The 21,383-nt window shown below is 45.7% G+C and overlaps 1 protein-coding gene across 1 annotated transcript in view; it reads right to left on the bottom strand.

Annotated features, from left to right (window-relative positions):
- The window catches only part of COL4A1 (collagen type IV alpha 1 chain), a 148,232-nt gene that overhangs the window by 86,683 nt on the left and 40,166 nt on the right, over window positions 1-21,383 (bottom strand). The window contains exon 2 of the mRNA XM_029209813.1: window positions 1,300-1,359. Coding sequence (XP_029065646.1) covers window positions 1,300-1,359 — 60 coding nt within the window. The remainder of the gene's footprint in view (window positions 1-1,299; window positions 1,360-21,383) is intronic.

Here is a 21,383-nt window from a genome sequence, read left to right as displayed (position 1 = left end):
GATGCTTTAAGTTACAAGAAAAGCAGAGTAGTGCTGATACAGGTCTCCATTTCCTATTCGTTGAAAGTTCCACTTTTTGTAGTTTGAAGGATTTCTTTGTTAGTTCAGCGTGCTTATAATTCAAGTTAGACACACATACAGAAAAAGAATCTGTGGTATGAACAGACTTGCCTCTCCTCTCAAGGATGCAGCCTGGAACTAGCTAGAAAAACTTCCCAAGTAAGAGAAGGAACAGCACCTGAAGATGAATTATAGTTGATAAAGTTGATGATGAAAGACATAAAAATGTTTCCACATACTTCATTTATTCAAAAACCTATCCAGGTAATACTAGTGCCACCAACTGTCAACATATTTTTTAAAAGAATAATGTTGGTTCTTCAGCAAATAGCTGAAAAGAAATGAAACAATTTTCTGTAAAGTAGAATTTGCTGAATTTCAAAAGTGTGAGTCTGTGGCCCCATATGCCCTGCACACAACAGAAGGGAGAGAAGAATTTGCACCCTGGCCCTGCTGAATGACACCTCCAGTCCCAGAAAGCTGGCAGAGGTCCACGGGGGCCCCTCCCTCCGTTCCAGATGGCCCCAGCTGCTGTGGGTCCCACTGACTGGCCAACTGGCCATGCTGTCTCACGGCCCCGCCCAGTTTCCATGGTGACCCCCAGACAGTTACAGCGTGCGGCACTGTCCCCGGGTAAGGACCCTCTCTCAAAACAACTGCCTGCCTTCAAGAGAAAATAATCTTTATCCAGATCTGTGATCCTTCAAGTAAGAGAGAGGCAGAGTACTTGCTTAGAAAAAAATATTATAATTTTGCATTTGGGAAACAATAAATTGTTTCTGTAAATAAATCGAGACAAGTATGTTATGAACTTACAATTGTTTAAAAATTCTAATTTGAAGAGAAGGCTCTAGAGTTCAATATAAATGTTCTCTTTTTTCAGAAAAAGGCTGAGTTTAGTTCTCATTCACTAATTCCAAAGAATGCTATTGACTCAACAGATTTTCTGCCAATATACTTGTTCCTTCTACAGTCAAAAAAGGAAATAAACCAAATCACTGTCTTGACGTTAATTGCCACCAATAATTACAATCTTTGGGAAGAGCAGTTAAGATTCCTCAAAAATACTGTTGAGTTTGGTTTTGCTTCATTTGTATTGCTCTGGGGAAATTATTGAAACGGTAATCAGGCTTTAACACAACTTGCTGATTATTTGGTTGTTTTAATGTCATTTCTCATGACTTCCACAGTGATGGCAATTCAAGAGAGACTGCTGTCATCGGAGCTCGGGCTACTCACCTTCTGTCCCTTTATGCCATGGCAGTCGCATTTCCCACAGCCAGAGCCAGCACACACACCCTGGAAATAAGAGAAAACATCTTTCAGTAGAAGAACACCTGCAAATTGAGGTCCGGAGCTGAACTGAAATGATTTTGGCATCTTCACCTATTTATGGGTTAGCCCTACCCCTTTCGTATGAGCACGACTCTCGGGAATTGTTCTAATAGGCTCTCCATACTTGTTCAACGGTCCATCTCTTTTGCCCTAACAGACAAAACAGCAATCCGGGAGTGGAACACATCAAAGCATCACTCAGTCCAAAAAGTGAAGGCTGTCACACTTTTAGAAATGGACTCTCCATTCCCCATAAAACAACAGGAACCCACTCCTATCTTCAAGGCTACGAAAGTATCGCACTTCTGATTCAGGAGTTTCAGACCTGAGACCACGGGAGATTGGAGTGGCGGGGGAGGAGTCCACGCTTCGTCCCTCACATCCCCAGAGACACAGATACATGCAAAAAAAAAAAAAAAATGTGTAGAAAGGACAAGAAAGAAGCAGCCCAAGCCTTAGAGAACTGATTTTTAATTCAATTAAAGCTGGAATGTTCAATCAAAGAACATTCCACAACAAAATCCTCCTTGTAGTTCATTTCTAACATTTAAATTAATGTTAAAACACAAGATAAAGAATCCAAGTATGTAACACGAGCTGGAGAAGAAGGAAACAGCATGTTCAAATGCCCACCGGGTGCAACAAACGATCAGCCACCATCTTATTTAACGAGATACGTGTTACCATCGCCAATTCACAGACGTGAAAACTGAGTTAGGAGTTTTAAATAACATGCCAGGACCAGGTTGAGACGAACTCAACTTCAACTCCCATCATGGAAAACTCCCAGTGCTTTAAAAGACAAGCATATGATGGTGCTCAATACATTTGCAATTTCCTTAGAAGAATCCAAATTCTAAACCAAAAGAGACATAGATATTGTGGATAGAATGGAAGAGGGTGTGATAGGAATATTGATAATCTAGCTAATGAGGTTTATTAGTGGCTCGATATTAAGTGTGAGATAAAATGTATATCTAAGTGCTGCTTCCAGCAATACAGTTTCTGGAAAATAAAACCATACCATTAATAATACCGTGATCGTGTGAAGTCTGTTTTTTTAACAACGTACTCAAGTCTTAGTTCCCCTGCCTTGGAAATCTTCTGCATAAAACAGCTACATCTGGAGATATTTATTTCATAAAATGAAATCCGAACAAGTGCCTCCAAGACAGTAAGCTGTTCTTAATTTTACATTCTGGAAACGGAGACAATTGACAACAGTCCAAACCGACCCAGAGATTACAGATCTGTTTCTTTCCCTGACTCATCTTTCAGGCAATTCTCAGCATGCACGCTCATAAGCTCCTAACATTGTAGATCGATCCATGTGCACAGTTTTGCTTCAGAATCTGGGTTTGGGTGACCACTCAGAGTTGTCTAAAGAGATGAGGCTAAAATCTCAAACCTGTGCTCCAGAAATTCATCCAAAATGCACAAATATAAAAGGACCAAGGGACTCCGGGGATGAACCTTCCTCAACAATCCCCAGGAGAGGGCTATCTGCTCCCAACCCGGTGCGCATAAAATGTGGATTATATGCCTCTGTTGTGACCCTTATCACATGTTTCTCAGAGTCCTTTGCATGTATGTGTCCCCGGACCCCGGGAGCCCCTGGAGGACAGCCCAGAGCCTCTCACCCAGCCTGATACAATTTCACCTGCGACCACATCGGTTGTAAAACCCACAGCAGGAAATAAAGAACATCACTGACTAAACCATGACACACCCCCTCAACTGTTCGATCTACCCCAATTCCTAGTTGTTAAAACATTAATAAACGGGCATCAGAGACAACCCAGTGACACTGGTATGTCAACTCACAACGTATAACTACATCACGGCACTGTGGGAAAATACTCCAAAAAGGAACTCGGCAATGAGTGTGGGACTGCTCCAGATCCCCAGACCAGCCAGGGAAAAGGGGAGGTTCTGGAGGACGCCTGGGCCCCCGGAGCCGCCCGATGCTGCTAGGTTAGCCCCCAGGCCAGGGGAGCGCAACAGGTGCGGCAGCCCCGAGTCACCTGGGCTCCGGGTGGCCTCTTCCTTGCAACTGTCCCATCTCCACAACTTTCCTGCTTCTGAGCCGGTCCAGAAACCCACCTCTGCTCTTTACACTCTGCTGGTTATCCAGAAGGATACCAGAAGCAAAAGTCAATCAGGCCAAGACCCACTGACTTAGGAAATGTCCACCCATCACCCAGGCTTAGCTGGGGGAACCCAACAACAGCCCAGGGTGCTAACGGACTTTTCTAACTACGGTTCAGCGACGGCGTCTTCAAAACTTCAGATTAGGTGGGAATCTAATGACTGAAGCTGAAAATGGCTGTTGGTGATTCTGAGGTTTCCTCTTCTGAAATGCTGATAAAATCTCAGAAGTTCATCTTTATTTAGTTTGAGGGAGGTTATAAAAATGAATTTCCTGGAACTGTTTCCTGAAGCTATTGGTAAATGCCTTAATTCAGGGGTCCCCAACCGCCGGGCCATTGACCGGTACCTGGTCCCCGGCCTGTTAGGAACCGGGCCGCACAGCAGGCGGTGAGCAAAGCTTCATGTGCCGCCCCCCATCGCTCCCATGACCACCTGAGCCATCCCCCCTCCCGCCCCCCATCGCTCCCATGACCACCTGAGCCATCCCCCCTCCCCTCCCCCAAACCCAACTGTGGAAAAATTGTCTTCCACAAAACCCGTCCCTAGTGCCAAAAAGGGTGGGGACCACTGCCTAAATTGCAGGGGACCCCAGAAAAGAGGTCACAGGGCCCCAACGGTGGATGCTGAGGTCAAATTGTTTCTTGAGCTTTTGCTACAGAAACACACCCAGCGTGTGTGGGTAACAATCCAGCAGTTTTCCCTTGGACAACACTTCAGGTCATGACAACTACTGGGGGGAAATCGGAGATGAGAAAAAGGACTACAGTCTTATTATAGGCCCCATTAAAGGACCCTCCCCCCACCCCTACCAGCTTACATTAAGCAAAAAAATAAATTCTTAATCCCAGACAAAAGACACTCATGCCCCCTTATCTGCTTTATTCACATAGGAAATTTTATTACCCCTTCTGGCCCTAGAAGACAATTCCGAAGAATTGATCATTCTAAGAAGATCTAAATGACGGTCAAGTTTTCAGAACAAAAGGCATTTTTAGACCATGATTTTTGTTTCACATTCTGGGTGGCCTAGCATTTTATGTAAATGGCTCTGTTTTAAAAAAACCTAATTTTTAGAATAACAAACAAACATCATGAGAGGCACATTTACTTTGCTAAATGCAATCTACTTTGAAATATCACTCTTCTGGCCCATTACAACTGCTGTCATAGAATGCCCCAGGATGGATATCACCCTGGCATGTAGAGTCATTTTAGCTGTGACTCAGGGGTGCGTGGGTAAAAAGGACAACAATGACGTCCCGAGTGTCCTTTTCAATCTGGTGTAATGTCTGATTTTGAAATAGCTCATTAAATAAAAGCTTTCAGTAATGCAAGTCTCAACCCTCCATTATGAATTACTATTTGAAAGGGCGAATAAACTGTATGAGTTACTCAGAGTCACGATTTTGCAGGTGACCTAACATGCTAAAGGCCATGCCACAAATTTCATGATTTCCTGAGGAATTACATTCCACGTCCAGACCTCTCAGCAAAATCCAAAGAGAGAAGGCAGCCCCCCTGGCCCCAGTGGCTCCCTCCTGGCTGCATACCTGAGGGGGCGGACAAGTCTGAAGTCTGGAAGATATTGGGTTCCAGTCAGCTAGCTCCCATCCCATCTGTTTCTAGAACAGGAAGAACTTGTACATTCTGTGAAGTACTGACACTCCACTCTCCCCTCCCCGGAGTGCAAGGTCAAGTAAACCAGCTCAAAGTCCCCAGAGGCAGGCCTGTGCTTCTTCCCGGGAGACGCTCACTTAACCTACGGTCAGGACTGACGAAGTTGGTCATGAAGACAGTCTCCACTTGGAAATGGGGGATGTGGCAAAAGATCCCAAAGGTCAAAAAGTTGTAGGTCTTTTGGTCCATCTTATAGAAGTAGACCATCCCTGGTCCACAGTGACACGGGTCACTCAGACCAGTGATGGTAAAAGAACCCTAGAAATTTCTCAGGGGGAAAAGCATCACCATGTATACCCCTAAAACCATAGAAAAGCTTAATGAAAACCAAATCACACTTGACAGCCAATAATTTACCACGAGAGCATAACAAATTCCCTCCAAATGGAAGCAGACCTGAATTAATAGTATTTGAAACAGAAAAGAATACATCAGTTCTCAATGAAGTCTGTAGGACACACACAACTTCAATAGCAGAGGTCAACTTTAAATGCCCACAAATAGTACAATTGGAAAGGAATGCAAAATGTACAACAAAGTCATCCCTAAATCGAATACCTTTCATATTCTGTACGAGTATTTTTATACCTTTCACGATAGGATAAAACAATGAATGTTATTCACATTTTCTTTCATGCCCCAATTAAAAATTTCCAGAGAGTCAAACCATCAGAATTAATGCTATAAAGTATGCTAAGTTCCAAAAATTCCCAAAGATTTATGATACACAGTACTAGTGCCAAAGACGGAAGGGGAGTGACGAGGGTCAATGCCTTCCATTTGAAATAAAGTCTATTTCCGGTCTTTCTCTGATCTACAGACTGACAGAAAGCTCTTCCCGACATTACAGTGAGTTCTAGGTGGGGAGGCTCGTTAATTCCATTTAGAGAGCGACTTTTCTAGTTAACCAAGGAAGCCAACTGCCACATTACTCTGTGTGTGTGTGTGTGTGTGTGTGTGTGTGTGTGTGAGAGAGAGAGAGAGAGAGAGAGAGAGAGAGAGAGAGAGAGAGAGAGAGTAAGAATGCCCACTCACGCTAATTTGTTAACTGTGACATACCTTCCGCAGGAAAGCATATTTGAAATGAGTTAAACAGAGTGAAAGTCCTCAATTGTCTGAATTTTTTCCTGCTTCTGAAGGGAGATAGACCTTTACCATCCCCACTGTAACAATTTTTATGTGTTTCACATCCCGCCAAATAGGGACAAGTGGAGCTCGGCCAAGTCTAAACAGCTTATCTTTCAAATTCCTTTTCACATTCTCTGCGCTGTGCAAAATGTCAAAATAGTTTTGTGGTGATAGGACGATCCCCATTTTCTTCCTGGTCCTAGCCCTTCTTCGGGGAATCTTGTGAATAATTATCTACCCCACTAAAGAAATATGTAGAGACACAGGAATGTATTTTAGGACTACTAGGGCAGAAATTGGAAGCATGCAGAAACCAAAAGTGGAGCTTCCAGACTCCCCAGCGTCGGGGGTCAAGTGGGAAAACCCTTCTGGAACACAGTGAGGCAGCGTCTCCGGAGCTGAGCATCACACACTGTCTGGTCCCACTCTTGGCACCTGTCCCACAGGTATGCGGGCAGATGTCCATCAAAAGTCATGTCATACACTGTCATTACCGAAACCGCTTCACAACATTTGCCCTTATCACATCCCACTGAAGTGTGGTCTTTTCATTTCTATTATTTTAAATTCTGTATCATTACTCCCAAGATGGTAGTATGGCGAATAAAAGATGACCTCCTCCCCCCCAAAAAAGACTCAATGAGCTCACACTCTTTTTGGAAACTAAAACGTCATAAAGAAATAGAGAGTATATATGGGAGATTTTAATATGTATGTCCTAATTCCCATCCTGTTTGTGATTTTTAACTAGGGTATGCTATTTTTGGTAATTCTTGTTTTAAATGTTAATTTACTGCCATGAGGTTCTGCAAAATGGCTGTCTATGCCTCCATGGACCCCCTGCCCAGAGAGGATTGCCCTGAAAGAGAACCTTAAAACTTCTCCAACAGGAGGGGAGGGATGGATTGGGAGCTTGGGATTAGCAGATGCCAACTATTTTGAATAGGATGGATAAACAACAAGGTCCTACTGTATAGCACAGGGAACTCTATTCAATATCTTGGGATAACTTATAATGGAAAAGAATATGTATGTATATGTATAACTAAAGCACTCTGCTATACAGTAGAAATTAACACAACATTGTAAACCAACTCTTCTTCAATAAAATAACTTTTTTTTAAATTACGAAAAAAAAGAAACTTCAACAGGAGAGCACACACTGTATGACCCCACCCCATTAAGATCAAGAACAAATGAAACTATCAACGGTGAGAGTCAGGAGAGTGTTGGCCTCCGGTGGGGTTGCCTAAGAGGTTTCTGGGTGCTGGGAACATTCTCTGCTTGATCAGGGTGAATGGTAACACGTGTAAAAATTCATTGAGCTGTGAATTTACAATGTTTGCACTTTGCTGTGCTTTAATAAAATTTTCCTTGAAGGCATGCTCAAGAATGTTTATTGCAACACTCTACGGAGTGGCCCGAACTAGAAACAGCAAAATAAAAACACAGTGGTCTGGATTCACGGAATGAGACCCCTACCCATGGAGGAAGGTCGGCTATGACACAGATGGGTCTCATAGACTTAGTACCGAGCAACCTGGAACCGGGCACAAAAGAACAAGCCAGGAGATTCCGATTATATAAAGTTCAAGATGCAGTTGCAGAGTGGTTACCCTAGGGGGCTACTGGTGACTAGAAGAGCACTCAAGGGGCTTCTAGGTTTCCTGAAATGTCCTGGCTCGTGACCTGGCTTCTGATCCACGCACATAAGGGACACTGTGTCTTTATGATTTCACACATTCCTTCAATAAAATCTACCTCTCCCCCAAAAAGTGTGCCTAGGATTTAACAATTAATAACAAGATAAGATAACGAACAAGAACCTACTGGATGGCATGGGGAACTCTACTCAGTGCTCTGTAATGACCTACATGGGAAAAGAATCTAAAAAAGAATGGACACATGTTTATGTATAACTGACTCACTTTGCTGTACACCTGAAACTAACACAACACTGTAAATCAACTATACTCCAATTTAAAAAAAAAAAAACAAAAGTCAGGGCTTCCCTGGTGGTGCAGTGGTTGAGAGTCCGCCTGCCGATGCAGGGGACACGGATTCATGCCCCGGTCCAGGAAGATCCCACATGCTGTGGAGCTGCTGGGCCCGTGAGCCATGGCCGCTGAGCCTGCGCGTCCGGAGCCTGTGCTCCGCGATGGGAGAGGCCACAGCAGTGAGAGGCCCGCGTACCGCAAAAAAAACAAAAACAAAAAAATCCAAAACACTATGATGCAAAATTACAGATAATACACATAAAAAATTAAATGAAATATTAACAAGTGTGAACGAATTCCACTAAAGTAAAAGACAAGAAAACACCATTATTATAGCTACTATTACGTAATGTTTTCTAAAGTTTCTAACCAACAAAACTGTTCATGAAAACAAAAAAAAAATTAATAACAAGATAGAGAGCAAATTATAGCTAAACGTTGCAGTATAATAATAATTTCTTAAAAGCCTACATTTGTACAGCATTTTTGAACTTCCAAAAATATGCTTGGAATTGTGGATTGAAGGGTGACTGATCTCCAAGGAGCTCACAATCCACGTGCTTTCACCTGCATTTGCTTGATCGTTATTCTATCATCATCGCTTTTTGGGGTTTTTTTTTTTTTGATAAATGTAAGATAGATGTGATTCCAAAGATGTGAAAATAATTTCTCATCCTTAATCCAATAGAAAAGAAGTTAGTTAAGTAAAACAACATTTCTGTTCCGGTCAATCATGGAAAACGTGGAAGCAGAATGTCCCCACTACTTTTTAGACTCACAAAACATTTCTGCTCGAATGTGAAAACAACTACAAGTGTTGATACATTCTTGGCAAAAAAAAACAAACAAATGAGCATGAACATTTGAGAAACAAACTGATCTTGGAATACGCAGCATCTCTCGTAGTCTGACTAAGAAATGACTTTGCAGAGCCTGGTGGGCTCCCAGCAAACAACACACGGATATGAGGATGTCTGCTTGACCATTGCCATGGGATGGTAGTTCTGTCCTCCTGTTTCCCGCATCGTACAATTTTGGTGACTCATTTTCATTTCTTTTCTTCCATTTCTCCCACTTGGCGGGGGTGGATGTGGAATGTCCTTGCCTGGGAGTGGGATAAACTAGAGGGAGTGATGGTGCGGCCCAGCACTTCTCCTCCAGGTCATTGGTGGTCCTGCTGCAAACAGATGTGACTATAATTAGCTGGCACATGACAGCAGCTCAGAGGACTGTGTGTGAAACAAGTTGGTGGGCTGAGGACGTCCACTGGGACCCACGGGTGGAAACGCTGCCTGGAGACGGGAACTGGGCGGGGGCCCTGGGGGCTGCTGACTCACTGGCCTGAAGGACAAATGTGGAGGAGTCCATTGCGGCAAGTTTCTAGCCCAGGGGTCATCCGAATGAGCCAGAATGTTCTCCCAGAGCCACTGACTGCCCTGTCCAAGGCAGGCGTGTGGTCCTAGAGGCTCCCGGCCCTTCATGAGACTCACATTTCCCACCTTCAGAGGGGAAACCTCCCAGCAGGAAGTTTCTGACTCTTAGCTACTCTCTCCAGGTTCCCTGAACGCTTTTCCCACCTGCCCGTCCTCCCATCCAACTCCCCACGTTCCACCTGGACTCGCCTCGTCCGTCCAAGACTCTTCCTCGAAAGCCACAAACTTGTACTTTCCAGCCACCCTTTGAAGAACAGCACATCTTACCCAGTCTGGCATGAAAAAAAAAAGTTGGACTATTTCCTCCAACTGGAAACACGTCAACTCCTCCATCGTGTTGAAGTACGTGGAGCTGTCCCTGCTATCTTTGGTTTTCATCTTTCCTCACTCCCCACCCCAGTCTGGCTCTTTCACTCCGAATCCAGCCTCTCAGCCTGTCCTGGTCCAGCCACTGCCACTCAGTCACCCACCTTCACTGAATTCCGCTTCCAGGTCTGGCCCAGAGTGGGGGTGGGAGCCTCGGCAGGAAGGAAGCAGCCCAGGTGGCCTGTGCCCTTCATTCATTCACACGGAGTCTCAGCATTCCCTGGTACTCATCTTTCACCTGATCCATTATACCATCTTAGCATCTATTGCACACCTGGTATAGGGCAGGTATCCCCCTGCCCCACGATACTAAGAATGCAGAGTTGGGTATCTTAGCGAGAGGGATGAGAAAGTGAGAAACTACAGCATGAGGCGCCTCACCAGAGAGTGAGAAGAGTCCCACAGACACACAGGGGAGAAGCCCTATGCCCCATCCGAGGGGCTCCGGGATCCCAGGGTAGGTCCCGCTGGAGTGAGAGGGGAGGGCGCTGGCCTGGCCAGAGAGGGCGGACATGGGGAGGGGGCTGTGCTACAGGGCGCTGGGCGGGGGGCGGGGGCACAGAGGGACATGCCAGTAGGCAGGACAGAGCCAAAGGGCTTCTTAGAAAGGGAAGTGGCAGGGGAGCTGCGCCCTCCCAGGAAGAGGGTGGGTCGGCGGCACAGGTACGAGGTGGCAAAGGGTAAGACGCCAGCTCCTGAAGCAGATGGGGAGTCGGATTTTGAGGCTTCATCACGGCACGTGCAATCTGCCAAGTTTACCACTCAATTTAAAAGCACGTTTTTAAGCAGAAGTACAGGGTGCTTTCTGCACATCCATCAGTCTCACTACATGCGCTTGGAGCAGGAAACATGCAACACAGCGCTTCGGTTAGAACTGCTTTCAAGGGTTGGAGAAGGAAGAGAGAGGAGAGCAGGAAGGAGGGGGTGAGAGGAAGGGGCAGGAAGGGAGGAAAGCGGGGGAGGCAGGGGGCGGAGTGTGAAGGGAGAGACCAGGCACTACAGCCCACCAGGTGCCCGAGGCCTCGTCCCGTTTGGATTTGGGTGGGACTCATCAGAGTCGCCCCCTTTGACCACCTTCACTGGGGTCTCCCGCTCTCACCCCTTATGTGAATCCCACATTCACACTGTTTCCTCTAACATCCCCCTTGCGCTCTTAGCAACATCATGTCGACATAGTATCTTAGAAATATTGTTGCCAAGATGCCGCACATCTACAGGGAAGTAGATCTGAGTAAGAGGTTAGACATGGCCCCCTGGCCTTGAGGAACAGCTAAGGTCCCACTCCAGGACCTTTTCTGCATTCTAGCTTCAGAAAACTTCCTCATCAGGTCTAAAATTTTAATCAAAAGAACACAGTGAGCTTTTGATGCTTTTCCTTCTGGGACCCAGGAAATACACTGCAGATATACTACATACACTCTACATTAAGAAAGAAACTCCAAGCAGCCTAGTCTAACAGGGCACCAGCTCCGTTTACTGGACAGCTATCGGCTGGGGGGATTTATGCAGAGTGGTTTTCCCTTCCATAGGACTATCTTTAACAAGATGCCTTGAAGGATCCGCTTGCTCTAGGAAAGCACCGGGGAACTAGCACACAGGCACGAAGATGGCTTTACACTGGGTATGAAAAAGTGGAGTCAATCTTCTGTTTAATCCCATGGTGCTCCACCTCCAGACCCTTTAAGGACCCTATAGTCTGTTAACACACTTAAAATGGAAACGTGAAAAGCCTAAGCGACTAGGGAAAGATGACAAGTATGACTGACATACAACTCAAAAACAGAGTTTAACTAAACCAGGGGTAATGGGATTGCCAACTTTTTCTTTTCCTGAAACCATTAAATATTATAAATCACTGCTGATCTCTCCCCAGTTCAGAGACATCACCAACCCCCTCCAGTCTGGGTCTGGAAGGGGATCCAAGCTGTATGACACACCCTCCACCACCATGCTCTCTCTGTTTCCATCTTAACAGGCTACATTCCTCTTCTAAAAAGCGAGCGGGAGGGCTTCCCTGGTGGCGCAGTGGTTGAGAGTCCACCTGCCGGGGACACGGGTTCGTGCCCCGGTCCGGGAAGATCCCACATGCCGCAGAGTGGCTGGGCCCATGAGCCATGGCCGCTGGGCCTGCGCGTCCAGAGCCTGTGCTCCGCAACGGGAGAGGCCACAACAGTGAGAGGTCCGCGTACACCCCCCCCCAAAAAAGCGAGCAGGAAATGCTGCTTTTCTGTGGAACTGCAGAATGTGGGATGGCCCAGTTGAACAGGCTGTAACCTCACTCACCCCGTAAGGATTCAATGAGCACTTCCTCTGTGTGGGTACCATCCCCGTACTTGGCAGGAGGAGAGGGGGAGGTGCCCTTGTGGAGCTGGCCATCTACCAGAAGAGCCCTGTGCCCTGCAGCAAGCACCCTAATGCAGGGAGGTGACCAAGCAAACCCCATGAGCCAGCTCTCCAGGGAGGAAAAGTTTGTGGATGCCCAGAGGAGCCCAAGACTGGAGACTCAAGTGAGGGTGTTGGAGAAAATCTCGCTGGAGAGGCTGGGAGAACGCAGGCCTTGTGGACCTTGAAGGAAAGTCCAATGCTTTCTCTCCAATAGGCCACTGGGAGCACTGAAAACTTCTGAATGAGGGAGAATTCCTTTCTCTGCATTTTAGTAACATTCTTCTACGGCGTGAAGGAGATTGGAGTGAGGAGCGACTCGGGGGTCAGGAGACTTACCAGGGAGTCTGACAGGAGGGAGGGAGGGCTGAACCCAGGCAGCAGCCGGACGGGAAGGAGAGGAAGGACCCAAGGGATAGAGAAGGCAGACCAGTGAGGCCTCAGTGTTAAGTGCAGGAGACGGAGGGGTTTCCAATGGGCATGTGGACAAACCGTGCTGCCTGCCATTTCAGTAAACAAAGAATGCTGAGGCCACAAAGCCAGCAGCCACTGTAGCCTCCCCACTCCAACTCCACACCAGTGTACCCTGAGGGGATACAGGATGGAGAAAAACAGGATACTGGCCCCAGAGAGCTAAGGGGCATATCAACAGAGTGATTTCAGTAAGCCCAGACTCTTGCATCTTCCCATACATAGAAAAGCACTGAAATCATTAACAGGAGATGCCTGTAATCTCTTGTAACATGTCTGTCTGCAGTTTTTACGATTAGCTGTAATCTCCTCGTGTTCAGCTGCATGGTTTTTTCCTTTTTTTTTTCAGCAAAAACTCCTCTGTATCAAGGCTCCTCCCTGACCTCTCGGGAACAGTCCCTCAGGGCTCTGAGAGGCTGTGTCTCCCAGGCTATAGTCCTTGGTAAGGTCCCTGAACAAAACATAATTCTCCACTTTTATACTGTGCATTTTTTTCAGTGGACAGATGTGATCGGAAGGACAGTGATTCCATCAGTAATAATGGGAAATGGGAGGAAGGAAGGAGAAGGGAAGGGAGAGAAGAAAAGAATGTCACACGTTTGATTTTACGATAGGAAAAGACAACAGGGTTTCATTTTCTCGGTTGGTAATTCTACGGATCTCATGGAAAGATCTTTAGTCTATTTGTCAAACTGCATATCTCATAATCTTCTTTAGTTAAAAAACCTTATTTAACTCATGATTATATTCATTGATGCAAGAGATAATGTAAATCCTTATGCAAGACGTAGCACAGATCCAGCAGGGAGCCCGCAACTTCGTTTCAGCCAATCATCCCAACCTCCGCACCACGGAACGTCCAAGCAGAGCTGCTTGGCATGAAAGTAAGCTAGCCTGACGTGCGCGTACCGTTCTAGGTGACGTGAGAGATGGGAAACGAGGCTTGTTTTCCTTCCTTCAAGTACATTCTAGTCCAGATGAGGAAAATGCATGTAAAACTAAATGACTTGGAAAGATAATTGTTACCGCGGCTCTGAAAACACAAAGTGCCTGAGAAGGAAACATGCGTTTGCATGGGATGCTACACCGACGGAAAAGGATGAGAGAGGAAGAAGAGCAGGGACAGGGGAAGAGGAGGCCACCTTGCTGGGGACCCGCTGGACACCGCCTGTGCTTTCTGGTGGTGTGGCAGGTCAACAGCAGCCTGAACCTGGGTGAGATGCCCAAGCCTGGGATGCCCAACATGGGAAAGATGGGAAAGTGCAAAGGGAGGTGAGGAGCACTGAAGAAGCTACGGAGGCTTGGACCCCAGGAGCACAGGCTGGGGCAGTGGACCACACAGACCCTGGCCACACGGTGGAAGGTTTGCAGGCCACTCTAAGGCAACTAGACATCGCGCTCCATGACAGGGAAGCCATACAGTATTTCCAGGAACGAGGACAGAAAAATGGATATTCTTTCTTGTAGGACAGAGACTAACCACACTATACATGAAACGAATGTACATAGTATCAGTTACTTCACGCTACTTCCATTTCACAGAGACTATGAAACACCCTGTTGTGACATCAATCGCAGCTGTTCCGCTTTCTTGTCAGATACGGGACATGATGAGAAAAAGTGTGCATGTGTAGACTAATCCCCGGCAACCAGGATGAAGCCAAAATGTGATTTTCATAACCGCACTCAGCCTCAAATACCAGACGCATCGTAAAGCCACTTTTCAAAAATACATGCCAGGATTCAGACTCTTTATAAACGACAGATTCTAAAATGCTGCAGTGCAGCTCTGCAAACCCAGAGGACGCACACGTGGAAACATCACCCCCAAAGGATAACACGACTTGATGTGTTAGCTTTAAAATCAGGTCTGAAAACTCACACAAAACGTGAACAGAAATTCCACAGAATAAACTCCATGGAATAAAGAACACCTGACAAGTGTGGCGAGCCCTCTCGCCTCTGACAAAAGATCAGAGATCCACGCAGAAGGCTCTTTGTGACAGACTCCCAGGTCACGTGCACCTCGGAGCAGGGGCTCAACTACAAACTTCAAGTTCATTGGGCTCTTATGGAAGATAACGGACATGGCGGACCAAAAACGCTGCTTTTCAAGAACGAAGTGGCACTTTGAAAGGACCCACCTAAAAACACAAGTGCAACACTTATGGTTAAAAGAAGGAAAATGGGGTAAACCACAGAAGGAAGCGGTGGTTTTCTCAACGACACACTCTGGTATTTACACTGCGGCCACAGAGGTGCCAAGAGACATCTCTGAGGCTGCCTTGAGGCTCTGGAGCCAGCTGCCTGTGGTTAGTGTCTGCAGAGGTACCGTTCCCAAACCACTCGTCCCCACGCCACCCCTGAGCAGTCCTACGCCTAACACTTCAGAGGCCAATCCTTAAGTTTACCAGCTCCCATTGAAACCAAATGTCACACTGTTGACAAACAGCTGTCAAACTGTGTGAGAATCCAGAAAACCTTATCTTTTCCAAGAGCGTTTAAGAAAAATATTTAGTATCCTTAAGCCATGTGTAATTTATTATGAATATAAATATGAAATAAATAAAACATGAAAAATATCACGCACTCCATTTCCTCGTGGCTTCAATTTGAATGATACACAAACAGTCCTAGTTTCTTCATGTTTTCGCTGGTACTTCATTAAACATTTATTCCCCCATTTGCTATCATGGAGAGTCTTAAGAGATTTGTGAGCATCAAAATATGGTTTCTAATGGCAAAGCACTTGTATAAGCGTGTTAACATCCAGAAACATCCAGAAAACGTTTTGCTACCAGTTACAGTGAAGTTTAAATCAAACAAGGAGAATTGGACAGTGAACACGATTCAAAACAAATATTTTCTGGTGAGGTTTATCGCGTTGGAAACCAAAACCACACCTGTGCTTTTAATAACTACATTTTCACATGTTGATGAAAGTCTTTATGTGCTATAAGGGAGCTAAATGCTCTTTCTTTGAAAAACTTTAGCGTCCTTGCTATAAACTGCCAATTCTAGAGTTCAAATTTCTATGTTAGTTTCTAAGTGAAGGTTCATTTATAGAACAGCCCATTATTATTCCCGCACTTGAGGAAACCTGGCATTATGCAAAGGGAAAAGCTAATAAGGAGAACAGAAAGAGACGACATAGTGCGCATAGGATACAGGGAAGATGTCCTGAATGCAGTGAGCTGGGCCGGCTCTGGAAAGAAACTAAACTAAATATGAATGAGCCAAAAGCCAATAAAACTATTGAAAAGGAGAACCTGGCCAAACAATACATGAAACATGGAATCCTTAAGGGATTAATATCACGATGATGGAATGAGCCAACTCAGGACAACTTGCAATTCAGTCATTTTTACCCTATACACAGTATAACTGACAGTTTAGGACATCAGTGTGGGTTTTTCTGTGTTAAGATGTGTGATTTGGGCTTCCCTGGTGGCGCAGTGGTTGAGAGTCCGCCTGCCGATGCAGTGGACGCGGGTTCGTGCCCCGGTCCGGGAGGATCCCACATGCCGCGGAGCGGCTGGGCCCGTGAGCCATGGCCGCTGAGCCTGCGCGTCCGGAGCCTGTGCTCCGCAACGGGAGAGGCCACAACAGTGAGAGGCCCGCGTACCGCAAAAAAAAAAAAAAAAAAAGATGTGGGATTTAACAGGGTAGCCAAATGACCTCCACCTCCAGTTCATTTTATGACTTGCAGATACAATGCCAGGCAATAACTCAATTCTTTTTCTTTACTTATTTCTTGTTGCCAGATTCCAGCACTAACCCCTGTGTCTGTCCAGTCACTGCTCTCTTGAATTAGCAAAGGGACTTTGAGTTGTAAATTAATCTCATGTTAAGAATCAATAACATCCCAATTAAGATATGAATCACAAGGTCTCCAAGCTAATCACAGGTTTCAGTGTGTTGTTTCTAATATAAACTTTGTGGTTGCTGATCTTATTTTCACACACACACACAAACAGAGCCATTATATGTCTCTGTGTCTGTGTGCATAGACATGAAAATATTCCTTTATGATGATTAAATTATTTAAAATTCTTATTCACTTTTTAAAAAATTAAGTCACAATGTACTTCTACAGAACCCTCAACTTGGAAATACGGTTCTTCTGAAATCAGGCAAACCCCGTTGTTTTGGCCATTAAAAGAAACTGAGATATTGTTTGGATTAGGCTACTCAGAGAATAAATATAAAGGTTTTCACCTACTTAATTATGAATGATTGATGGCCTATGATGTGTTAGGTCCTGTGACACAGCAACTAAAAGGATGAAGGAGGTCTTAGCTCACAGAAAAGCCTTTACAGTTGGGCAGTAACAGAGGCACATCCCTTGCCATATATGGGAACATAAACTAAAGGGGTGTGATTAGAATGTACTAGATGTAGTACATCTAAAGCTAAAACAATTCAATCCATAAACATCTGGATGAAATGTACTTTGAAGAGGAGAGTACTACAACTTAAAAATTCCTTTTGCCATCTTGCATCACATATCTTGAAACAGACCGAAAACAATGGGCTACGTTCTTCAAAGGTGAATTTTATTCAGTCTGCGTCACTACTCGTCCACACCATGAATTCGCCACTGAGCACGTGAAACACAAGACTGGATATTTTAATATGAGTGCATATGGCTTAACACTTTTTCACTAGTATCCCAAAATACCCAAACTCCACAGATTAATTTCGACAGTGATATATACTTTGAATCTTTATACCTCAGTCTGTTTATCCAGCCACGTGCCTTTCCTCTATTAAAAATACAGTCCGGAATTACCAGTTGATGTGAATGATAAATTAATACATAAGTTAATAAATACTACTAGTTTTCCAGTCACAGATTTCAATTTTAGATCAACTAGAGCTTTTGATTATCTTACCATACAAAGAAAACGAGTACACTGTGGTTACCAAGCTACGTAGTTTTTAAATTCTCAAATCATTAAATATCTTGGAGAAAGTAAAGATTACGTTATGTTCAATATGGTTTGAGTGGTAGATGCATTTAATTGCATTTCATAGCATTACAAATGGAAAGGGACTTCCCTGGTGGCACAGTGGTTAAGAATCCACCTGCCAATGCAGGGGACACAGGTTCAAGCCCTGGTCCGGGAAGATCCCACATGCCGCGGAGCAACTAAGCCCGTGCACCACAACTACTGAGCCTGCGCTCTAGAGCCCATGAGACACAACTACTGAGCCTGCATGCCACAACTACTAAAGCCCGCGCGCCTAGAGCCCGTGCTCTGCAACAAGAGAAGCCACCGCAATGAGAAGCTCGCGCACCGCAACTAGAGAAAGCCCGCACACAGCAACAAAGACCCAACGCAGCCATAAATAAATAAATAATGGAAAATACACGTAAGATATACGCAGCCTTGATCTATCAACCAAAATATTGGTTCACGGTCACTGGCAACCCTGAGCCCCCAGAGCCCGGAGCAATAATACATCGAAATGCTCCACCTAACATCTGGCGCTGGGCCTCCATCCAGCCCTGGCGGTTCCCTCAGCCCCTGGGGTGAGCCATCACAGACCCGGAGTCTGTTCTGAGGGGTACAGACCTCACCCACTTTCAGAACCACACACAATTGGATTTTTTCCGTCCTGTTAATTTGTGTATTTTCCCCTTTGAAGGGCATACTCCCCAGATCTTGTTTTCCTTTGGACAAACCATTATTTCCTTTTCCTCGTCCCGCCTCTGCCCAGCCTTCATTATTTTGTATCGGTTTCAGCTTGCGGACCCGAACTAGGTGCCTCCATCAGGGACTGTGCCAGTCACTCCTTAGGCTGACACGACCTGTCTCCTTTAGGCTTCGTGCAAATCTAAACAAACTGCTTGAAAGTATTTCACCAACAATACTGCTTTTTAAAAAAGCCTTGTCTACAAAATCTAGGTGGAGTAAAGCACTGGATGGGAAATCTCATTTTAGCTTGAGCAGCTGAAGATCAAAACTGTCCATCTTGGGCTTCCCTGGTGGCGCAGGGGTTGAGAGTCCGCCTGCCGATGCAGGGGACACGGGTTCGTGCCCCGGTCCGGGAGGATCCCGCATGCCGCAGAGCAGCTGGGCCCGTGAGCCATGGCCGCTGAGCCTGCGCGTCCGGAGCCTGTGCTCCGCAACGGGAGAGGCCGCAACAGTGAGAGGCCCGCGTACCACACACACAAAAAAAAACTGTCCACCTTTCCTCTTCTGTTAGCCTCTGTGGACTAGACAGGAAACTGGCACCACGCGAACTTTTGCCCTTTGAAAATCAGACCCTGTCTTGACTGCAACAGTTCACTGTGCAGCCAAGCAGAGGAAAAATTCACGGCCCAGTCACGTGTGAAGCGTTTTCATATTTTAGGGTTCATTAAAAAAGTGAAAGCAAAAGTTGACTGTGAAGAATGTGTACAGAACGTGATAAAATGGTACACTTTTAAATCAAAACAAGTCAGCCGTTCTGCTAATTTAATGGCCACAGAAACCAGAGGCCAATTACTGCCCATGTACAAGCCCCTCACAGGTAGGGACATAGACCCAAGTGTCACGTTCCCAGGTGGGTCCTTTTTCTCTGTGTGTGACGTGCAGCTGCATCCAGTCACTCTGAATGCTGCTGCCCTTGTCAGCGGGTCACCAGTCCACCCAATCTTAAATCTCGGTCCTACACGCTGAAGCCAGGAGTCTCCCTCTCCTCCATGCCTGCATCCCACGTTACTAGGGGTTACCTCTCCGTAGAGGACGGGCCATAACTCACCAAACTCCTATACCCTTAGTCTTCATGTTTAATACAAACCAAGCTTCACCACGGAGAATACAAGACATTCCCAGATGGGCGCAGACTGCGTGCGTCTCACACTGACACAGAGTATTAAGTTTTTCCTGTTTAATGCTTACAGAGTTCCAGTTTTAAATGATGATGCCGGTTGCAGAACTCTGTGCATGTACTTAAAGCCATTGAATTGGACACTCCCAAGCGGTCAAAATGGTAAATTTTATGTTAGGTCTATTTTAACCACAATAAGAAAAACTGTGGAAAAAAAAAAAGTTTTGTCACAAATTCCAGTCTCTCTACTGAAGGCCTCAGTGTTCTACTAGCAATGCTTCCTGCTGAGAATCAGGCCCATCACAGGAGATAAACTGCCCCCCACAAATCTCCCTGGTTCACTGAGCCCCCTTCACATAACCCACAGAAACCATGGCCTCGACTAGACACTGACAGTCAAGTTCTTGGCTGTTGGGGTCTAATTTCGGATTTTCTGAAAAAATTTTTGGTGTTTACTCTCTTTCCACCTACCAGATCTGGGGACCTGCTTGCTTTCTTTCTTATTATTTGGCTACATTCTCTGAAGCACTACCCTTTCTTATGTTCAGGGAAAGAAAGCCCCAGGACTTCTTTGACTGTCCAGCAGCCCAAGAACTCCTTAGCCTTGAAATCAAGTGTCTCCTCAAATTCCTCAAAATTTACTTAAGCCTCAACTTTCTTAAGCCAAGTGGGAAGACACAAAGTGTAGGTAGATCGCTCCTCTTAGATCACTCCTAGAAAGCACTGATGCTCTGCTCTGCCGAAGAGCCCAGCATCACACAGGCAGGGAGTGGGGCCTGAGATCCACACCACGGCCCAATCCCAGGGCCCCCGCTCTTCCTACAACAAGCCGCCACCTTCCCGATGGATGACATCAAGAAGGCGGACTTCAAAACAGGCTTGCTTGCCTCCCAAGTAGGTAACTAGGCTACCCCATGGGCAAGTCAATTTATTTATAGTGAATCACAGAAGTCACTTTCAGAAGCTCCCTATGTGTGCAGAACTTAAGTACAGGATTCTAAGACCTAACCCATCTCCACTCCTCAGTCTGAATTCTATTCTTTATTTGGACAAAATTACGCAGAGATCAACAACCTCTGAGATGCTTTTCAGTCCACAGTCATGCTACTGTACAAAGAAGAGGAAATTCCACATACTTGACCCAAGGGTCCGAGTTTATACAATGGGGAGGAAAGCATAAACAATACGTTTTCAGGGGAAACACGTGTCTCCTGATTCAGCTGCACTAATTAACATCACCTACCTGGAATTTCCAGGTGAAGGGTCTCTGTTTCCAGCTGCCCTTCTAAATATTCCACTCAATCCTAATGACCTCTCCCCGATGAGTCTGTCTCCTGCATGATGCCTTTCTGTCAAGGACTGGGTTCTAAAATCAATATCTCATTTCAAGGGTTGCCAAGAGTCCACAACACCCCTGCCCAATCCTGGTGCAGACCCCACGAACCCCACCCCCAGACCCCGAGCCTCAGGGAGCTCCCGCCACGGTGAGTGGGCCAGAGGTTTACACTCGAAATTGTGAATCTGAACTTGAACCAAATGACTCAAACTTCTCCCCAGCAGGTAG

The sequence above is a fragment of the Monodon monoceros genome, unplaced genomic scaffold (assembly GCF_005190385.1).
Source record: "Monodon monoceros isolate NGI ecotype Baffin Bay Population unplaced genomic scaffold, NGI_Narwhal_1 Super_Scaffold_8, whole genome shotgun sequence".
Classification (NCBI taxonomy): Eukaryota; Metazoa; Chordata; class Mammalia; order Artiodactyla; family Monodontidae; genus Monodon; species Monodon monoceros.
Note: the sequence above shows the minus strand (reverse complement) of the source record. Positions and strands in the feature narration are given on the sequence as shown.